This window comes from Brachyhypopomus gauderio, chromosome 2, assembly GCF_052324685.1.
Source record: "Brachyhypopomus gauderio isolate BG-103 chromosome 2, BGAUD_0.2, whole genome shotgun sequence".
NCBI lineage: Eukaryota > Metazoa > Chordata > Actinopteri > Gymnotiformes > Hypopomidae > Brachyhypopomus > Brachyhypopomus gauderio.
Window position 1 is genome coordinate 29946059 of NC_135212.1, and position 19543 is coordinate 29965601.

Genomic DNA, 19543 nt, shown 5'->3' on the forward strand with positions numbered 1-19543 from the left:
TCCAAGAGAAATTATTGTGTGTGTAATCATCTAAATCCTACTGTGTACATATAAAGTACAACAGGGCTCTTGCTTTTAGTCATGTGGGATGGTTCTAAAAAAAGTCAAACAATGGATTTTTATAGTTGGTTTTACTATTTCATTGAAATGACAGATAAGCCCTTTGTTGGAATGCTTTAGATCTTTTTCATTTATTCTTTTCTTTTCAGAGAATGTTAGAAACAGTTGAGTGTGTAAATTGATTCATTTGGAACATTTACAGTTTTAGTGTTGGGGAACTCCTGGTACTGTCTTTACTGTATTGTATTAACGTACAATCTAATATCAGCTTTCTTTCAGTTTATTACCACCCTGCTTTCTAAAATTGAACATCTGGTGATGATGGCCAGTCTTCTCTAGGCTACCATGCAGAGTACTTTGATTCTCTGCCTTAATTGTTTGCCTAGATTAATGCTATTTTTTTGGAGTGAAAATGGCAGACAGTGCTGGGCAAGAATATACTGTTTATTTAACTCATCATCAGTACCATGAGCAGGACTATCAGCAGTACTATCAGCAATACTATCAGATGTACTAAGCTTATTATTCAGTTGGTATGAGCACTCTCTCTCAATGTGTGTCTGTATGTGTGTGTCTGTACGTGTGTGTGTGTGTGTGTGTGTGTGTTCTGCAGGTGGGGAGGCTCTTGATGAGTGTGGTCTAAGGTACCTGCTAGCAATGCGACTGCATACCTGTCTGCTTACCTCCTTGCCCCCGCTCTACAGGATCCAGCTACTGCATCAAGGTAACATCTTTACCCTCTCACTCCCACCCTCACCCACTCACCACTCTCCTACCCTCTCACTCCCACCTTCACCTGCTCAATCTCACCCTCACATTGTCAGTCACCCGACTACCACCCTCTCAACCCACCTTTACCTGCTCAATCTCACTCTTTCACTGCCACTCACCACCTCAGTCTTACTCCCTCCTTCACTTGCTCAACCCCACCCTCACACTCACTCCCACCTTCTCACTCCTATCTACACCCTTACACTGCTCCCGAGAGGAAGAGAAAAAGAAAGAGAGAGGAGCAAGGAGGGGATGCGCAGTCAATGTGCTGTGTGCGGCTTGACAGTGAAGTAAGATTTTCCCTGCGTGTGTGCGTGCATGCGTGTGTGCATGCGCGTGTGTTTCATGTGTGTTATGGATCAACTCCTCAGGGGTCTCTACGTGTCACTTTGCGTGGGCGTTCCATTCGGAAGCTGAGGAGGAGATGCTGAACATGATCCCGGCCATGCAGAGAGGCGACCCGCAGTGGTCCGAGCTCCGCGCTGTTGGCGTTGGATGGTGGATCCGAAACATCAACACACTCAGGCGGATGGTGGAGAAGGTGACACTGTTTACTGAACACTAGATCTTGGATCAGATCTCTCTGCTGCTGAATACTGGATTTTTTCAGCTCCTTTTTCATCAATCAATGCTTTTATATTTAGTAGGTGATAATGCGTCATACATGTTGTTCCCCCCCGAGCAGGTTGCCAAAGCTGCATTCCAGCGGAATAATAACCCTCTGGATGCATCTCTCTTCTATTTGGCCATGAAGAAGAAGGCCGTCCTCTGGGGTCTTTTCAGGTGCCCCTCCTCTTGCCCCCTAGCAGCTTCTTACCATGTGCCGTGGTCCTTGGTTTCCCACTGATCTCCTGCTGCAGCTCCTAGAAAGCAATAAATTAATGAATGAATGAATTTTGAAATAATGCATTTTGTAGATTAGGACTGTGTGCTGAGTTGTGTTTGTTGAGCAAAAGGAAAAATATTCTTCATCGTGGAGACTGGAAGGACACAGTGCCTTGTTTGTTTCTGCAGGTCTCAGCATGATGAGAAGATGACCCAGTTCTTCAGCCATAACTTCAGCGAGGACCGCTGGAGGAAAGCGGCGCTAAAGAACGCCTTCTCGTTGCTGGGGAAACAGCGCTTTGAGCAGTCGGCAGGCTTCTTCCTGCTCGCTGGTTCTCTGAAAGATGCCATTGAGGTGTGTGTGCGTGCATGCGTGCCTGTCCAAATCTATAGAGACGTTGTGATCTTGTCCACTAGTCATGATCTCAAGGATGTCAGAGTGGGGCTAAGTGTGTGTGAGTGTGGACATGGGGATGTGGGTGGGTGTGAGTGTGTGTCTTATAAGGTCCGTCTGCATAGCCCTGGCCTGTCCTGTCCACGTCTAAACCAGCAGATAAACTCCCCTCACTACAATTACGAGTGCTTTAGTTTACCTTGGGCTGGATATGCACTTGCACTTAGTCAAAACACACAGATAAAGACATCACTGTAGCATAGAAACCCCCCCATCACACACATGTACACACACACTCTGCTTGGCTGGGATGTCCTCGGTGGGAGTTAAGGTCAGTCCTGCACATTAGCGCACATACAGCCTCTGCTGTATTACATTAAATTATTTCATGTGTTCATGGTTCTGGTTCTCACCCAGGCCTGTCTAGTTCACACTGTTCTTAGTCCTGATATGAAGTCAGGACAGTTGCTGATTGCTCTCATGACTCAATCGGCAACATATTGTCATATGGCAATGGAAATGTGAATGTGTAACAGTTCAAAAAGTGTATGACGACAACATTTTTATAGAATAAAACTTAGCAGCAAGTTCTAACAGTTGAAAATGCATAATCAGATTCAGGCTGTTTAAGTATGTTTGGAGATCCAGGTAACACGGTGGCTCACAGTACATATCAGACACATACATAAGATCATTCAATAAAAAGTAGAGTGCATGGTACAGCTGTGTAGGCAGTAGCAATGCTGAACAGAATAAAAAAATAGAATTCAACATGACCTGAAAATTACCTGTGCGAAAAGCATCTGAAAGACTTGGCGAAAGCGCTCTGAGGAGAAGAATTGACAGGGGGTTAAATATATAGTGGTCACATTTATACATTATATTTTGCGGTCAGGTGTGTTTGGAGAAGATGGAGGACATTCAGCTGGCCATGATAGTGGCCCGCCTATACGAGGCTGACTTCGAGAGCTCGTCGACCTGCCAGGGAATCCTGAACGAGAAGGTCCTGGGCTGCGACCGAGACGGACGGGGCTTCTCCTGCACCAGGCTGCACCCTGATCCCTTCCTGAGGAGCATTGCCTTCTGGATCATGAAGGACTACACCCAGGCCCTGGACACGCTGCTGGAGCAGACTCCCAAAGAGCACGACGAGAACCCAGGTGAGCACTAGAGCCCGTCAGTACATTGGTATATGGTATCTGATGGGGTGGGGTGGTGTGGGGTGCTTGCTGATTTAATTAGGGATCAAACAGCACCAAATGTATCTCATTTACTTTGATAAATAAGTGGCTTAGGTAGTTAGGTGCTTTCCATGTTGGTAATAACTTATTTGAAGAGCCAGAATACTCAAGAATACTACTGCCTCTGCTCTAAAGAATGCAGAATTGTTTGTTAGGTTTGTCAGTGATGATAAATGATCCAATGTTTATGTCTGATTGTGTGATTTGTGCCATGCTTTTCTGTACACAAACTCTTTTGTGTTATTTCTTTTTATGCACAATTAATTTTCAAGCTGTACTTTGCCTTAGAAATTGTTAGTGTCTCTTTGTTTCTAAACTGTTTATGGTTCTCAACAGGGGACTGGCATTACATAATCGGACTGGCATTACTTATAATCATAAATCTTCCTCCGTACTTGAACATAGTTTGAAGCTTAGGGATTTAAAAAACTCACCATATTTGCATAATTGTAGGTAAAATTGGGCCTTGAACTGATTAGCAAAACCATCATAACTTCTCATTAGCTGAGAGGTCTACAGCTGAGCACAGGATCAACAGCTTGGCTTTCAGGCCCTTCACAGTTGAACACTCCCAGTTACCTTGTTGGGTTTAAACATCACAGATCCACAAATTATAATGCATGTGTCTAGGTTGTGAAGGTGGATTCACTGTTTGTCCACACAAAGTTTATCCCGTCCCTCCGGTGTAAGAGATATAAACATCTAGAGATGCATGTGCATTTTAAACACTGTCCTCCATGTAATGCCTGGAACACACTAACATGAGTGGAAGAGTAGAAGGCATGTGAAGGAGATTTTTCCCTCACAACACAGGACACAGGGTTTAAATACTTGCTTTGCATTGTGGGAGATTATAACAAGTTTTCGTGTTATAAATGGCTGACATTTCAATGAGCCAACTGAGATTTCTGTGGCTCACTCATATAATTTGGGCATTGTAAATGTGCAGCCAATTTATATTCAGAAAGGCTACGTGACACACTAAAGGAGAAATACAGAAAAGCATAATAGGTCCCCTTTAAAAACATAAACTTAACATTTATGGCATTTAGCAGGTGCTTTTATCTGTAGCAATTTACTATTGTTACCAAGTACAATAGGGGCCTTGCTCAGGCGCCCAACAGTGGTTAACCTGTGGCAATGGTGGGGCTTGAACCATTAGCCTTCTGATATCAAGTCTAATACTCTGACTACTGAACAAGTTAACTTGAACACATCCATGTTGGAAAATGTAAGCAGTAAATGTAAACTTGATTCTGCTTGTGTTCTCTCTCTGCTACTTTGTTTCTTCTTGTGTATTGAGAGACATGAATTTGTGTGTGTGGTGGGAGCAAGGAGCAAATCAATGTGCTGTGCATAGGTCTACAAGGAAATAAGATTCTGCCCAACTCGATATGAGGCGGCTAATGTTGCTATCGTGGCCACCATAATAGTCAGTGTGTGGAAAGCGTGTGTTTCTTGCAGCACATATCACCATAAAGTCTGGGTATATAAGATGATTGTAGCAGGTGGGTGGTGTTATGATGCGCCACTCTAGGGCTTCAGCAGGGCTCCTGCAATAGAACTGGCTGGGATGCAAGGGCACCACAGAGAATGTCCACTTTCCCTTTATACATCTGGCTTTAATAAATATTATTAATGATGAATAAAAGTGGAGGAGTGAAGAATGAATGACACGACACCCATGTTGTTTCTTAGTTATAGCAACCAAATTGTAGACACCTTCTAGAAAATATAAAATGTTCAAAATAATCAATACATTGAATTATACAGGAATTGTGCAGGACAACGTAAGAAAGCACTGACTGGGCATGGTCTCACTGGCCGTAGTGTATGAAGGACTCTTCCCACACAGTGTGGGTAAAAATCCCTCTTCTGTATGATAACCCAGAGTCTTCACTGTTCAGATGGTCTGCTGATGGACATTTTTACTAAGCACCTGGAGTTTGGAACAGGGACAATATTGACAAGCTCTGTGAATCAGGCAAACCTCCAACTCTCATTAATCTGATGCAGCTTTTATCTGTCTTTATTTTAGAGGTGATGGTGAAATCTTGCAACCCCATGGTGTTCAGTTTCTACAACTACCTGCGCACGCACCCGCTCCTCATACGCAGACACTTTGCAGGGCCTGACGGTTCTGTGGCCACAGTAGGGCTGACGTCAGAGCGTGGTAGCGCCGATGAGATCAACCTGATGGAACGCAAGCTGTTCTTCACCACGGCCAATGCCCATTTCAAGGTGGGCTGCCCCGTGTTGGCCCTTGAGGTGCTATCCAAGATCCCCAAAGTGACCAAAAAGACCTCCTTCATCAGCAGGGGCTCTTCTCCCGGCAACGGGAGCACGCCACAGGCACAGAATGGCTCTCGTCGCACCGCTGACCTGGTCTGGGACATGCCAACGTCCCACCAGACCTGCGGGGACTCCGCCTCAGGACTGGACTGGAGCCAGCCCATGAAAATGAGTGAAGACGAGGGCCTCCAGCTCGACTGGGGTGACGACAAGGACGGAGAGGATGAGGAGGAAGAGGAGGGAGGGCTGACGATGAAGAAGCCAGGGGCGGAGCCAAAGGGTGAGGAGGTGGAGCAGAGGGATGCGGGCAGCCTGCGTAGGGAGGAGTCTGCAGGAGAGGCGGAGGTGGATGTGATTGCAGAGCAGCTGAAGTTCCGCGCCTGCCTGAAGATCCTGATGACGGAGCTGCGTACACTGGCCACAGGCTATGAGGTGGATGGCGGGAAACTCCGCTTTCAGCTCTACAACTGGCTGGAGAAGGAGATTGAGGCAATGCACCGCATCTGTAACTACAAGGCTAGTGGCCCCTGTACCTTCCTCTCACGATCCTTCTTACGGACTCATATTGTGTTCACGACAGGAAGAAAAAAAAAACAAATTAAAGTTGTTTTTGTGTCTGTCTTTGTATGTGTGTGTGGGTCTGTGTGTGTGTGTCAGGTGGAAGGCAAGGGGCCTGCAGCAGAGCTGGAGAAATGGGATGATGGCTCATTTGATCTGGATGAATCACAGGAGAGATGTGACGCAGGCACATATGAGCGCCACCAGCTGGAGAGACGTAGACTGCAGGCAAAACAGCTGCATGCTGAGAGGCGCAAGGCCTGGCTGAGGAAGAATCAGGCCCTGCTCCGAGTCTTCCTCAGTTACTGCAGCCTCCATGGAGCCAAAGGTGGAGGGGTGACCTCGGTCAGGATGGAGTTGCTCTTCCTACTGCAGGAGTCCCAGCAGGTGAGGGGGTCAGGGTGGGTATATGCAGGTGAGGGGGTCAGTGTGGGTTACTGTGCTGGTTTGTGGCGGGGAATGGGTGAAGACAACAAGAGTTGTCCCCTTGCCCCACAAGACTCCCCAAGCTTTAAGAGTCCTTAACATTGTGTCTCTTTAGATCATGTCAGGTCCCCTTTGGTGAACACACCATCGGAGAATCCATTAATAGTAAAAAAATAAAGATTTATTAATCCATATTCCAATACAGGCATTGATTCTGAGATTAAAAATGAACTGCCATGTTTGATCTGGTTTGTTGTAGTAGTATGTAGTTTATACTTTAATTCTTCTTAAAAAGGGAAATGTGCATTCGATGTGACTTTGAAGGACTATATAAAATGAAAGGTTTTCCATAATGTCTCTGACCCCTAGGAGACGACGGTGAAGCAGCTGCAGTCTCCCCTGCCACTCCCAACCACACTGCCCCTCCTGTCAGCGAGTATCGCCCCCACCAGGACGGTCATAGCCAACCCCGTGCTGCACCTGTGCAACCATATTCATGACGTCCTCTACACAATAGTACAGATGGAGGCTCCTCCACACCCTGATGTGCTAGATGACAGGGTGAGTGATAAGTGCGCTCACACACAAAATCTCACACATGCAAAATTGTTCACACACTATTGTATTAATGTATTTGTGGGGTACTTCTGTTGATCCATGCATTGCACGCTGAAATTGCTTGCTCTTTAATTTTTCTAATAATAATAATTTTTCTAATCATATTTGGTCTGAGTAGAGAGATATAATGCACACACTCCCACAGTCCATGTCCTTCAACATGGAGCAGATGCTACTCTCCCTCTGTCTGCTATATCAGACAGACGGAGCAGGCCTGGGATATACACACACGCTCGAACACACACACATTCAGACATGCACATAGACATTCACACAAAAGCTTTCAATTATGGGTCTGAAATAATGTGATTATGAAGGGTGTGTGTGTGTGTGTGTGTGTGTGTGTGTGTGTGTGTGTGTGTCGATCTCTCTCCCTCTCTGTTTTTTTTGTAATGTTTTCTGTGTGTTGCAGGTGAATGCTCTCCACACTTTGGCTGCTTCACTCTCTGCCTGCATTTATCAAGCGCTGTGTGACAGCCACAGCTACAGGTACTCCTAAAGACTTACACACATACACTCTCTCTCTCTCTCTCTCTCTCTCTCTCTCTCTCTCTCTCTCTCTCTCTCTCTCTCTCTCTCTCTCTCTCTCTCTGATGTGTACTGATGTGAATATACTAGATGACTTGTTCATTTACTCTGCATAATCATTTTAAATAATACACTTTCTCACAACCATTTTACTTATAAACACACGCACACACTCTAAGTATGTAAATGAGGCGCAGCGCTTCTAGTGTTAACACACACATACACACCATTTCTGACATTCATTAATACACATACGCTTGGATGCACATGTCCATACATCTCTGTCTACAGTAGCCAAACGGAGGCGAATCAGTTCACAGGGATGGTGTATCAGGGGCTGCTCCTTAGTGACAGACGAAGACTTCGTACAGAGAGCATTGAGGAACACGCCACACCTTCCTCCGCCCCTGCACAATGGCCAGGTACACGCCCACCTGCACCTATGCACAGGGGCAGGTACACACCCACCTGCACCACTGCACAGGGGCAGGTACACGCCCACCTGCACTACTGCACAGGGCAGTTACACACCCACCTGCACCACTGCACATGGGCAGTTACACAGTTAATAGAATAGCAATATTTTATGCTCCAATTATTTGGAAAAAATAAAATTTTCATTAAAAAAGAATGAAGAATTCCTGGAGCAATTTTAAGACCCACTGCAATGTTGAAGAGAGAGCAGAGGACTGAAGGGGTATGGGCCGGGTAATTAGGAGGTAGTGAGAGGTCATTTCATGGTGGCTTGGACACGCAGTTCACTTTAATTGGTTAATGAGATGTAGTTTACTGCAGCAGAAGCAGATCGGAAGATTCGTGAGGATTCCCGATGGGCCGGCTCATGTCAATCTCTAGTTTGGGCCGATTGGGAGGGAAAAATAATTTTGGGCCGGATTTGGGCATGAAACTCCCGGACTGATAAAGTGGCCCACTCCGGCCCTGAGCAGAAGAATAAGTGTCTGATGAAACTTAGCTGCCGCATGTAGTCGGAGAGGGAGACTTAACTCTGGCATCTGAATCACGTCTAATATTAAATACCACATATATGTCTAGGGATTGTAAATATTTCCTTATAGTAGTCAGGCACCTAGCATTGCTCCTGTTTGGACTCACTCTCTTCACAGTTTCTTAGCAGACGTGCATGTTTCTCGTCTGTCTGCAGGCGTGGTGTCTCTCATCAGCCTGCTGGCGTGTGCCCAGGGCGAGGACCACCCCCGCCTGAGCGTGATGCTGTGTGAGGCCGTGGTGGCCGTCTACCTTAGCCTGCTCCTGCACGGCCTCGGCACACACTCCAGCAACGAGCTATTCAGGCTGGCTGCACATCCCCTCAACACCCGCATGTGGGCGGCCGTGTTCGGTGGCGGCGCCAAGCTCATCGTCAAGCCAAAACGGCCGACTGACATCTCCCCAGGTGAGATGCTCTGGCCCTCATGCAGCTGCTCCAAATGCATCACATATTAAAACATCAATGGTTTAAAATGGTGAACACCGTGTTACTAAGAAAAGTGTGTTTGGGGACTAAGGCTTCAGTGAATGGGCAGGCTAATCTGTATGTCTGTCTGTTTAGACTATAATGCTTGATGCAGATTGCCCAATCACTGCGCCTGCTCTCGGTTCAACTGTGAAATACACACAGCCACATGATGCAGCAGGCTTAGCGTGCCTTAGCAAGGAACATTGCAAAGAAGCAAGGTTGTGCAATCCTCATATCAGGATGATTCAACAGTAATCTATCAATAAGCACTAATACGCAGAATTGTTTAAACATCCAGTACACTACTAGACTACTGTCTCCAGCAGGACAGAACTTATTCTGCTCTTCTCTGATCAGCTCTCCGAAGCTGATTCTCCCTGGGTTTATGATGGTGCACTGCCTCTTCAGCTGTCATGAAACTGCTCAGGGGTTGTCTGTGTGTGGACTGGAGTGAGGCAGGCCAGTGTGTGTGTGAGTCGCATGTGAATGTACCGTGTGTGACTGTAATGTTATGCAACATTGTCTGCTAGCTGCATTTAAAACAGCTCCTCCAGAGGGTGCTGAGAGTGAAGCTCTGGGACCAGCTGAGCTCCCAGCACTCACTATCATCTCCTCATCACCCACAACCCCGTTGGGACACCAGGGTGATGTCACAGTGGAGACACAGTCTGAGAGCTGTGAGTAAAAGCATGTGGGCTGTGCCCCTTCGCCAGAACAGGAAGTGAGCTCAGAGCGGAATGGTAGATATTGTAGACAGTGATGTGTCTGACACTGGTCTAGCTCACACCATGTATAATGTAAGGTTCAAATTTCATGTCTCATGAGTGAGGAGGTGTGATAGCGGTGGGGATCCCAGCGCTCTGTAGCTCCGTCAGATGAAGGTATTGCAGTGTGTGCAGAGAGATGTACTGAGCTGGTGAAAGTTTTGCTGTAACTTAAGAGCTGAGTGTGAGCTTAAGAACCTGTTCAAGTGAAGTGTGTGTGTGTGTGCGCATGCGTGTGTGTGTGTGTGTGTGCGCTCTTTTATACTCCCTGAGTATTTTATACATCTGCACTTATGTTGCTGTTAGTGTGGCTTTGTGCTATGGTGCATGCTGTTATATGTTTGATTAAAGCTGAGGCTCCATGTTTGCACATTTGTGTACATGCATGTGTGCATGTGTGCGCGCGCCCTTGTCGATATGTACCTTATTTGTGTTTCTTGGTAAACGTTTAACCTGCAAAACATTAGGTACTGACATTGACTCCTGTAGTTCAGTAGTAGTCTGACTCTACTACTCAGTAGTAGTCTGACTCTGGTATCTTGAATTCTGGCCTATCCGTACTATTACCTAGGATGAATTCTGTGATCAGATGCAAAGCACTTTGTAAGTCGCTCTGGATAAGAGCATCTATTAAATGCCGTAAATGTAAATGTACCTGTATGTATGTGCAGGACATTTCATGACCTAAAAGGTATAAGGGCAAATGTTCACCAGAACTGAACAACATATAGCTCAATGTGCGAAGGAAGAAATACATTTAGTTTAGTAATTGCAAATATATATATATATATATATATATATATATATATATATATATATATATATATAATGTCCAAATAATTTATTTTCACTGTGCACAAGTGTTTAGGCCACAACAAATGCAGTGGCTAAGCTTACTGAAAGTAATTATTCTGGATGTAATCCTCGCATATAACCACTTATTTAAATTGTTAATAGAATAACTATAGTCACCTTTTATGGGCAAAAGAGTATTGAGTACCTGTGCTCCGCCACCCAACGAACAGCAGTGGATGTTGTGTCTCATCATGCGTATGTAGCCAGCGGACCCTGAGTGTCTCTCCTCATGCCTGTGTGGGTGTGTCTCCCTGGCCAGCCTGCCCAGGCACACTGCCAGGTTTGAGCTCTGTGGAGATATGAGGTGTTTTTGAACTTTCCATATCTCTATCAAAGGAGGGTGTGTGGGGGTGGGTGGGGGTGTGTGTGTGTGTGTGTGTGTGTGTGTGTGTGTGTGTGTGTGTGTGTGTGTGTGTGTGTGTGTGTGTGTGTGTGTGTGTGTGTGTGTTTGGGGGGGGGGGGTGGATGTGTGGACTGGAAACGAAGAGTCCTAGTGTGTGGCTGTACCTTCTGTGTGGGTCGGTGTGTATCCTCTCTCTTATATGTGTTGCATGCTTGTACAGTATCACCAGCAGAAACAGAAAGAGTACCAGGTGTCAAATAAATAAAATACACCCTCCAGCTGTCTGACTTCTCTCTCCCCAGCCTCTTATCCTTTTCTCACCTCTTCCTTTTCTCTCCTGTGGTTCATAAGCACTTCATTGTTAGTTTTTCTCAGTCGATTTGGTACATTTCTCACATCGTGGTTTACATTACACAAGTGCATTACTAAAAACAGTTAGTGCAAACAGCAAAACTCAATGAAATACCTGCAAAAGCACATACTTCACTCAAAATTATTTGTTTTTGCCTCAAAAGCAAATATTTAGGTCAATCAATTTGTCAGTGCCATCAGAATATCTAGTCTGTGTGCCATTGCCTATGAACAAGGCAGTCAAAATACTTTGTCATGTTGTCAGTGCAGCTATAAGTCACGGTCAGAGCAGACTGTAAGTATAATCTGATAGAAACTAGCTAAGCTTTTGATTTAAAAAATGCTGCACATTCTGTGGTATATCAAATGAAACATGTTACACACAAAATACAAACTTACACAGAACAAAAGTTACACATCACTGTATGTGGGAGACTGATAGAAAGAAATTGGACTGGAATCAAATATGTACGAGCTGGCGAGTGTAAATTTTTTGCGGAGGGGAGGTGTAAATGGACACAAATTAAGTACTATATCGCGATCGATCGCCAAGTATAAACGCCTTCGCCGAGCAGAGCATTGAGGAGCTATTTCGATTGGAGGATTGTGCTCCTCCAATTAATCTTAATTTTTTTTGCTGATGCTGGTCCAGCGTGTCGCGTTCCAGTGATTATGCCTCGGCGTGCCAACGGTGGCACACGTGCCATAGGTTGCCAACCCCTGACGTAGGCGATGACCTAAAGACTAAATGTTTTGGAGGGTAAGACAATTCAACAGACAATCCGTACAACACATTTTGATAAACATGACATAAGCAATTGATATTGTAAAAAACAGACAATTCTGATCTGAGAAATGAACGAAATTGACTGAGAAAAACTAATAGTTGATCCCACGTGCTAATATATCATCATTACGATATAATTACCGTAATGATACATTATATTGCCAAAAGTATTCACTCAACTTCCTTGACTCACATATGAGCTTAAGTGACATCCCATGTCTAATCCATAGGGTTTGATATGATGTTGGTCCACCCTTTACAGCTAGAACAGCTTCAACTCTTCTGAGAAGGCTGTTCACAAGGTTTAGGAGTGTGTTATGGGTATTTATGACCATTCTTCCAGAAGCACATTTGTGAGGTCACATACTGATATTGGACGAGAAGGCCTGGCTCTCAGTCTCCGCTCTAATTCATCCCAAAGGTGGTCTATCAGGTTCAGGGTCAGGACTGTGCAAGCCAGTCAAGTTCATCCACACCAGACTCTGCCATCCATGTCTTTATGCACCTTGCTTTATACACCGGTGCAGTCTTGTTGGAAGAGGAAGGGGACAGCTCCAAACTGTTCCCACAAAGTTGAGAGTATGGAATTGTCCAAAATGACTTGGTATGCTGAAGCATTTGGAGTTCCTTTTCACTAGCAAAGCCCAGCTTCTGAAAAACAACCCTACACCATAACCCCCCCTCCACCCAACTTTATACTTGGCACAATGCAGTCAGACAAGTACCGTTCTCCTGGCAACCACTAAGCCCAGATTTGTCCATCAGATTGCCAGATGGAGCGCGATCAGTCACTCCAGAGATCGCGCCTCCACTGATCTACAGTTCAGTGGCAGCATGCTTTACTAAGTAAGTAAGTAAAACTTTATTTATATAGCACTTATCTAGATTTTATCACAAAGTGCTTTACAAAGGTAGATAGCAATAAAATACAACACGATCATAATAATACAATAAAATCCTACTTAAGGTAGAAATTAAATAAAATACTCAAAAATACAATACTGAAAACATCGATCAAATACTGTTAAACGCAAGAGAGTAAAAATGTGTTTTTAAACGTTTTTTAAAAATCAGAACCGACTCGGAAAGTCTGACATTAACAGGGAGATTGTTCCACAGTTTCGGGGCATAAACTGCAAAAGCCCGGTCCCCCTTAGATGTTAATTTTGTACGGGGGACAGTTAGCAACCCCTGATCTGAAGACCTGAGATTTCTTGCACTATTAAAAGGATGTAAGAGCTCAGTAATGTAAGATGGAGTCTCATTATGGACGGCCTGATAAGTAAGCATTAAAATTTTTAAATCTATTCTGTAGCCTACCGGTAACCAGTGTAAGGAAGCCAATATGGGTGTAATATGTTCCTGCCGCTTAGTCCTAGTGAGGAGACGGGCAGCTGCATTCTGAACCAGCTGAAGACGAGCCACCTCTCTCTTACTCAAACAAGTAAATAAGGCATTACAGTAATCCAAGCGGGTAGAGACAAAAGAATGAATAATTTTCTCCATTTCAGAAAATGGCAAGAAATTCCTAGCTTTACTGATGTTTCTTAGATGGAAAAAGCAAGTTTGAAGAAGTCTCTTAACGTGTAGTGAGAAACTAAGCTGGGAGTCGAAAATCACACAGAGATTTCTCACAACGGGCGTTGCCTTTAAGCCAATACAGTCAAGAGATGACTGTACCTTCTTGCACATTACCTCTGAACCCACTATTAAAACCTCTGTCTTTTCATCATTAAGTTTAAGAAAATTTTGAGACATCCAGATTTTTATAGCTGCCATACAATTGGTAAGATTAGCCAATCTTCCAGTATCATTTCGCTTGACAGATAAATAGATCTGTGTGTCGTCGGCATAAAAATGAAAAGAAACATTAAAACTTTGAATCAGGTTTCCTAAAGGCAGCATGTATAAAGAAAATAAAAGAGGGCCCAAGATAGACCCTTGAGGGACCCCACTGCTAAGGGGTGCAGGATCAGACACCATGTCGCCCACAGACACCACAAATGACCTTTTAGTTAAATAAGAACCAAACCATTTTAATGCTGTCCCGGAAATTCCGGCCCACTGATTTAACATTTCCAATAAAATACCATGATCAATGGTATCAAAGGCTGCACTAATATCCAAAAGAATTAGGAGTGATACCTCACCAGAGTCAGCATGCATTAAGAGGTCATTTAAAACTCTTAAAAGAGCAGTCTCAGTACTATGCTTTGGGCGAAACCCAGACTGAAATTTTTCCAGGATGGCATTATCCTTAAAAAACTGCATAAGTTGAATTGAGGCTCTTCTCTAAACTCTTGGAAATAAAAGGTAATTTAGAAATTGGCCTATAATTAATAACAACTGATGAATCAAGGTTTGGTTTCTTAAGAAAAGGTACAACACAAGCTTGTTTAAAAGAATCAGGAAAACAGCCTGAAATAAGAGATGCATTTGTAATCTGCAGTAAACATGGAGCAATAGTCAGCAAAACCTTTTTAAAAAAGTGAGATGGCATAATATCAAAAGGAGAGGAGGCTGGACGAAGGCTGTGCACAATTGAAACTAAAACCTTCAAAGAAATTGGTTCAAATGATTAAAAAGAACCAAATTAGAAGGAGGAGAAAAGAGCACTGGACTATTGGATGGCAGAACAATACTAGCTTTTAGATCCCTAACCTTATTTACAAAAAAATCTAAAAATTTCCCACAGTCAATATTAGAAGCTGAACTATTAAAATGGGCCCCATTCATCAGTCGGTCAATGGTAGCAAACAAAAATCTGGGATTACGCTTATTATCATCAATTAAATTTTTTAAATAATCTCCTCTTGCGTCTCTAATGCGTGTATTAAACAGTTAGTAGGTCTTTTAAATAAAGATAATCAACCTGCAATTTCGATTGCTTCCATCTACGCTCAGCTTGCCTGCGTTTTTTCTTCAGAGCTATAAGTTCCTCATTTAACCAAGGAGAAGAATTAATCATAGATTTAACTCTGGTTCGAATAGGGGCAATCTCATCTAGCACTGTGGTGCACAAATCATTAAAACAGCTGACCAGATCATTCACCTGTTCACAATGAGTCATGGAATTATATGCATCGGAAAAAAGGCTTGTAAAAGTATGCACAGCATCATTATTTAGGAAGCGAGAGCAGATAGTACGCTTAGGTTTTGCAGCAGGAGCCTGAAGCTCTGTATGAAACAGAACACTACTGTGGTCTGACATTACAAAGTCTTCCACGCATACAGAGTACACAGGCAGATCCAAAGTCAACACCAGATCTAACGTGTGGCCTTTAGCGTGGGTGGGGCCCACAACATGCTGGCCAAAATTAAAGGATTCTGTAAGGCTTAAAAATTGAGAGGCAAGCACATTAGCATCATCGTCAACATGTATATTAAAATCACCAACAATTAGAACCCGATCAAACAATCTCTGACAGTAAGTCAGCTAACTCATGTAAGAGTGCACTGTTTGCTTTAGGAGGGCGGTAAACAATAACACACAACACTGGGTCTGCACACATAACTTTAAATGCTAGGATTTCAAAACTCGAATATTGTCCAAAACTGACCAACGAGCATTTTATGCTGTCTCTGTACACTGCAGCCACACCGCCTCCCCGACCACCGCTCCTCGGCAGGCTTAAATACCGGTAATCCTGAGGACATAGTTCAATAAGCTGGATATTTTCTCCTGCTTTAAGCCAAGTTTCCGTGAGAAATAAAATATCCAGTTTTTGTGAACATTGCATCCAAAATATCCAGTTTTTTACTACATTGCATCCAACGCTTTGCATTGCACTTAGTGATGTATGGCTTGGATGCAGCTGCTCGACCATGGAAAACCATTCCATGAAGCTCACTGTGCACTGTTCTTGAGCTAATCTGAAGGCCACATGAAGTTTGGATGTACGTTTTGATAGACTCTGCAGAAAGTTGGCGACCTCTTTGCACTAATGCCCCTCAGCATCCGCTGACCCCATTCCGTCAGGTGGCCTACCACTTGTTTGGTTGCTGTCATTCCCAAACACTTCCATTTTCTTAAAATACTGCTGACAGTTGACTGAAATAGGAGCAAGGAAATTTATGACAGGATTTGTTACACATGTGGCATCCTATCCCAGTTCCACGCTGGAATTCACTGAGCTCCAGAGCAAATGTTTGAAAAAACAGTCTGCATCCCTAGGTGCTTAATTTTATACAGCTCTCACCATGTAGGCGATTTGAACACCTGATTCTGATAATTTGGGTGGAAGAGCAAATACTTTTGGCAATATAGTTTATGTAGCTAACGGTCCCTGTAGAACGCCATGTGCCCGTCACTGTATGTATGTTTAATTTCATCACCTCATATGGTCACATCAAACTTTAATTAGACTTTAATTAGAAGAGTTAATGGCATTTATTACACATTATTGATATGATTCCAACGTCTGTTTCAATCTCAGTGGTTATTTTAATTGAAGCGCGTGTGTTCGTGTATTGGATGAACTGTTATTCTAAAAATGAAAGTCTTTAAAATTGAATGGTATGTTAGGCTTTTAGGTAGATTGTCTGCCAACATTAGCTGGCAACATTGTTTTCAATTGAACCTTGAAACTCCAGACCTCCACCAGAGGGCGGCACAGAGCATTCACCCTGCATGTTCATCTGTTCTAATTTGTTTGGTCCAAAGAAGGAGACATAGAAGAAAGCAGCTGTTTTAACAAGTGGTGCTGACCACCTGCCAGCACTTACTGTACTTGGCATTGTATTCACTCAGAGTGATGGTGCTCTTTACAAAGTCCTACAGCCAGAGTGGTTTCAGAGTAAACACCAGGACTGCCTACAACTGCCGTTCCCGTTTTGTTCAGAGCTTTCTACACATTCCTGAGAATATTACTGTCAGCAGTCCATCAACCCAGCCCGGGAGAGGCACCATGATGGCCTGGAGGTGCTTTGGTGCCCTAAAAGTGAAACATTTGTGCAAGGTCAAAGTCAAAAATTGTTACCTCTTGAGTCTCTTCCTTTATATCCTTTGTTTTCATTTCTCTGTACTGGTAAAAAGAACCAAATTAGAAGGAGGAGAAAAGAGCACTGGACTATTGGATGGCAGAACAATACTAGCTTTTAGATCCCTAACCTTATTTACAAAAAAATCAAAAAATTTCCCACAGTCAATATTAGAAGCTGAACTATTAAAACGGGCCCCATTCATCAGTCGGTCAATGATAGCAAACAAAAATCTGGGATTACGCTTATCTGGTATGTGCATTTATGCATGCATGTGTGTGCATAAGAACACATCTAATATCTTATAATCTAATATCTATAAATGTGGAGCAGCAGGTGGGGGATAAACCAGATTCAGGTACAAGGTTAGGGTTATCTGCAGCGTAATGAAGGAGGGTTAGGATTGGAGTCAGCGTTAGGGTTAGCTGCAGCGTAATGAAGGAGATCGCACTACCATCTCACTGTAATGTGCTGCTGTAGTCTAATCCAACAGTTGGCATAGAATGTGCTGGAGTTCTTTCTTTGTTTTTTGTGTTATGTACTATTAGAATATAGTTTCTTAAATAATAATGTTCAGGTTAATAATTATTGTTGATTTATCAGGATATAGAAATTCTGATCAACCAAACTTAAATATGTAAGATTGTAACTGTAACTGTATTATGACTACAAACACAAAAGTGAACATTATGTTAGCAAAAGACATTTCCACAAAGATTCTGTGAATACAAAACCCTAACTGGCTCAGGATGGAGTCTTGTGAACACCATGCACTCATTTAGGCTCCAAAGCAATCATATTGTTACCAAACCACAGTTAACCAAAGTTACCAATTACCACAGATAACCAGAGCAGCTTAGACAACTTGAGGTTCAGCAACAGCATGACTGGAGCAGAAAGGCAGGACAGATTATTAGGAATGTCAGATTATTAATACTGATGATAAATTATTAATACTGAAGAGAGATTATTAGTACTGAAGATAAATTATTAATATATTTTTAATACTAAAATGCATTATTAGTACTGAAGATGGATTATTCGGCATGTCCAAATACTGAAGTGTGTAAATTGGGGAACTATAATGGGCAAGGATGGACTCTGGCAGATCCAGCTATAGCAGCACAGCTGAAGGGGTAGAGCCAGAAACTCAAGACATATGTCTCTCTGGAACACCAGCAATCCACCAATCTCAGTCAACAATCTTGAGTCACAACAAAGAGGTGAAGTAACGGCACCATAACATCCCAGAAGAGGTATTTAATAAAACACCTGGCTATACAAATAGGCTCACAGCATAGCCTTCAATATTGAGACTGTCTGAGTGGCAGACATTAACAGGAAGGCTATTCCATAGTGGCTGAGTGAGGGTGTCTAGCCTCTGCAGAGTCTCTGATGATTTATGTATTAGTGCTCACCATTGATGATGATTCATCATCTTGATGGTGATGGTATTTCACATAGCTGCTGGTGTTCAGCTCCTGACTCTGTGATTCTGTGTGTCCCAACTAGCAGCAGGTAGGTGTGTGAGTTGGGAATGTGTGTGTGTGTGTGTGTGGAGTGTGTTTGTGACTGTCCCATTGTGATCTCTGCCAGCTGCTTTCGAGGCAGCCCCTCTGTTCAGCACTGTCAGTGGAGCCCTGGAGCCAGCACACCCTCCTATAGTCATTTTCACACCATCATCCCATGACACCTCTTTTGGTAGTGAGAGTAACATCACCATGTCAACAGCAGCACAGCTGGAAAATTGTGAGTAAAAGCACACCCCCATGCTCCAACAGGAAATGAGCTAAGAGCGGAATGGTTGGTACAGACAATAAAAGGCACTAAGAGGCTACTTTTCTTCTGCCGAGCAGAAAATGTGGATTCACACTGCCCTGTACTGTTAAACCTAACTTCAGATGTTTGCAGTTTGATTTTGTAAAAAGGGATTAGGGAGATTTCAACTTGTATAGCCAGCGCTCTATAGTTCTATCGGGTGTGTGCAGTGTGTACAGTGTGTGCTTGCTGAACTGCTGAGACTTTTGCTGTCATTCTTTTTGTGTTGATAAAGAATCTATTGACGTACTGATTAAGAGGAAAGTTGTGTGTTGTGCTTTCCTTATGCTCTCATTTTCTCGTGTATCGTTTATGTAACTGCATGGATCTGCATTGAGTTAAATGTGCATGTGAGAGAGTGTGCTGCTTTTGTGTGTTTGATTTTTTTTTTTAGTTTTGTTTTGAATAATTTGTCTTGATGTTGGCACATTTATGTGAGGTGTGTGTGTGTGTGTGTG

The 19543-nt window shown here is 43.5% G+C and overlaps 1 protein-coding gene across 8 annotated transcripts in view; it reads left to right on the forward strand.

The window, feature by feature from the left end:
* Positions 1 to 19543, forward strand: part of dmxl2 (Dmx-like 2) — an 81701-nt gene that overhangs the window by 46667 nt on the left and 15491 nt on the right. For 6 of the 8 annotated variants that reach the window (XM_076993696.1, XM_076993697.1, XM_076993699.1 and 3 more), the window contains exons 19-29: positions 674 to 784; positions 1203 to 1372; positions 1517 to 1614; positions 1846 to 2011; positions 2946 to 3210; positions 5330 to 6099; positions 6241 to 6528; positions 6937 to 7128; positions 7598 to 7674; positions 8005 to 8135; positions 8876 to 9124. In XM_076993696.1, the coding sequence (XP_076849811.1) occupies positions 674 to 784; positions 1203 to 1372; positions 1517 to 1614; positions 1846 to 2011; positions 2946 to 3210; positions 5330 to 6099; positions 6241 to 6528; positions 6937 to 7128; positions 7598 to 7674; positions 8005 to 8135; positions 8876 to 9124 (2517 nt within the window). Of the gene's footprint in view, positions 1 to 673; positions 785 to 1202; positions 1373 to 1516; positions 1615 to 1845; positions 2012 to 2945; positions 3211 to 5329; positions 6100 to 6240; positions 6529 to 6936; positions 7129 to 7597; positions 7675 to 8004; positions 8136 to 8875; positions 9125 to 18863; positions 19017 to 19543 lie in introns of all 8 variants that reach the window. The other 2 variants (XM_076993694.1, XM_076993695.1) reach the window with 1 other exon arrangement.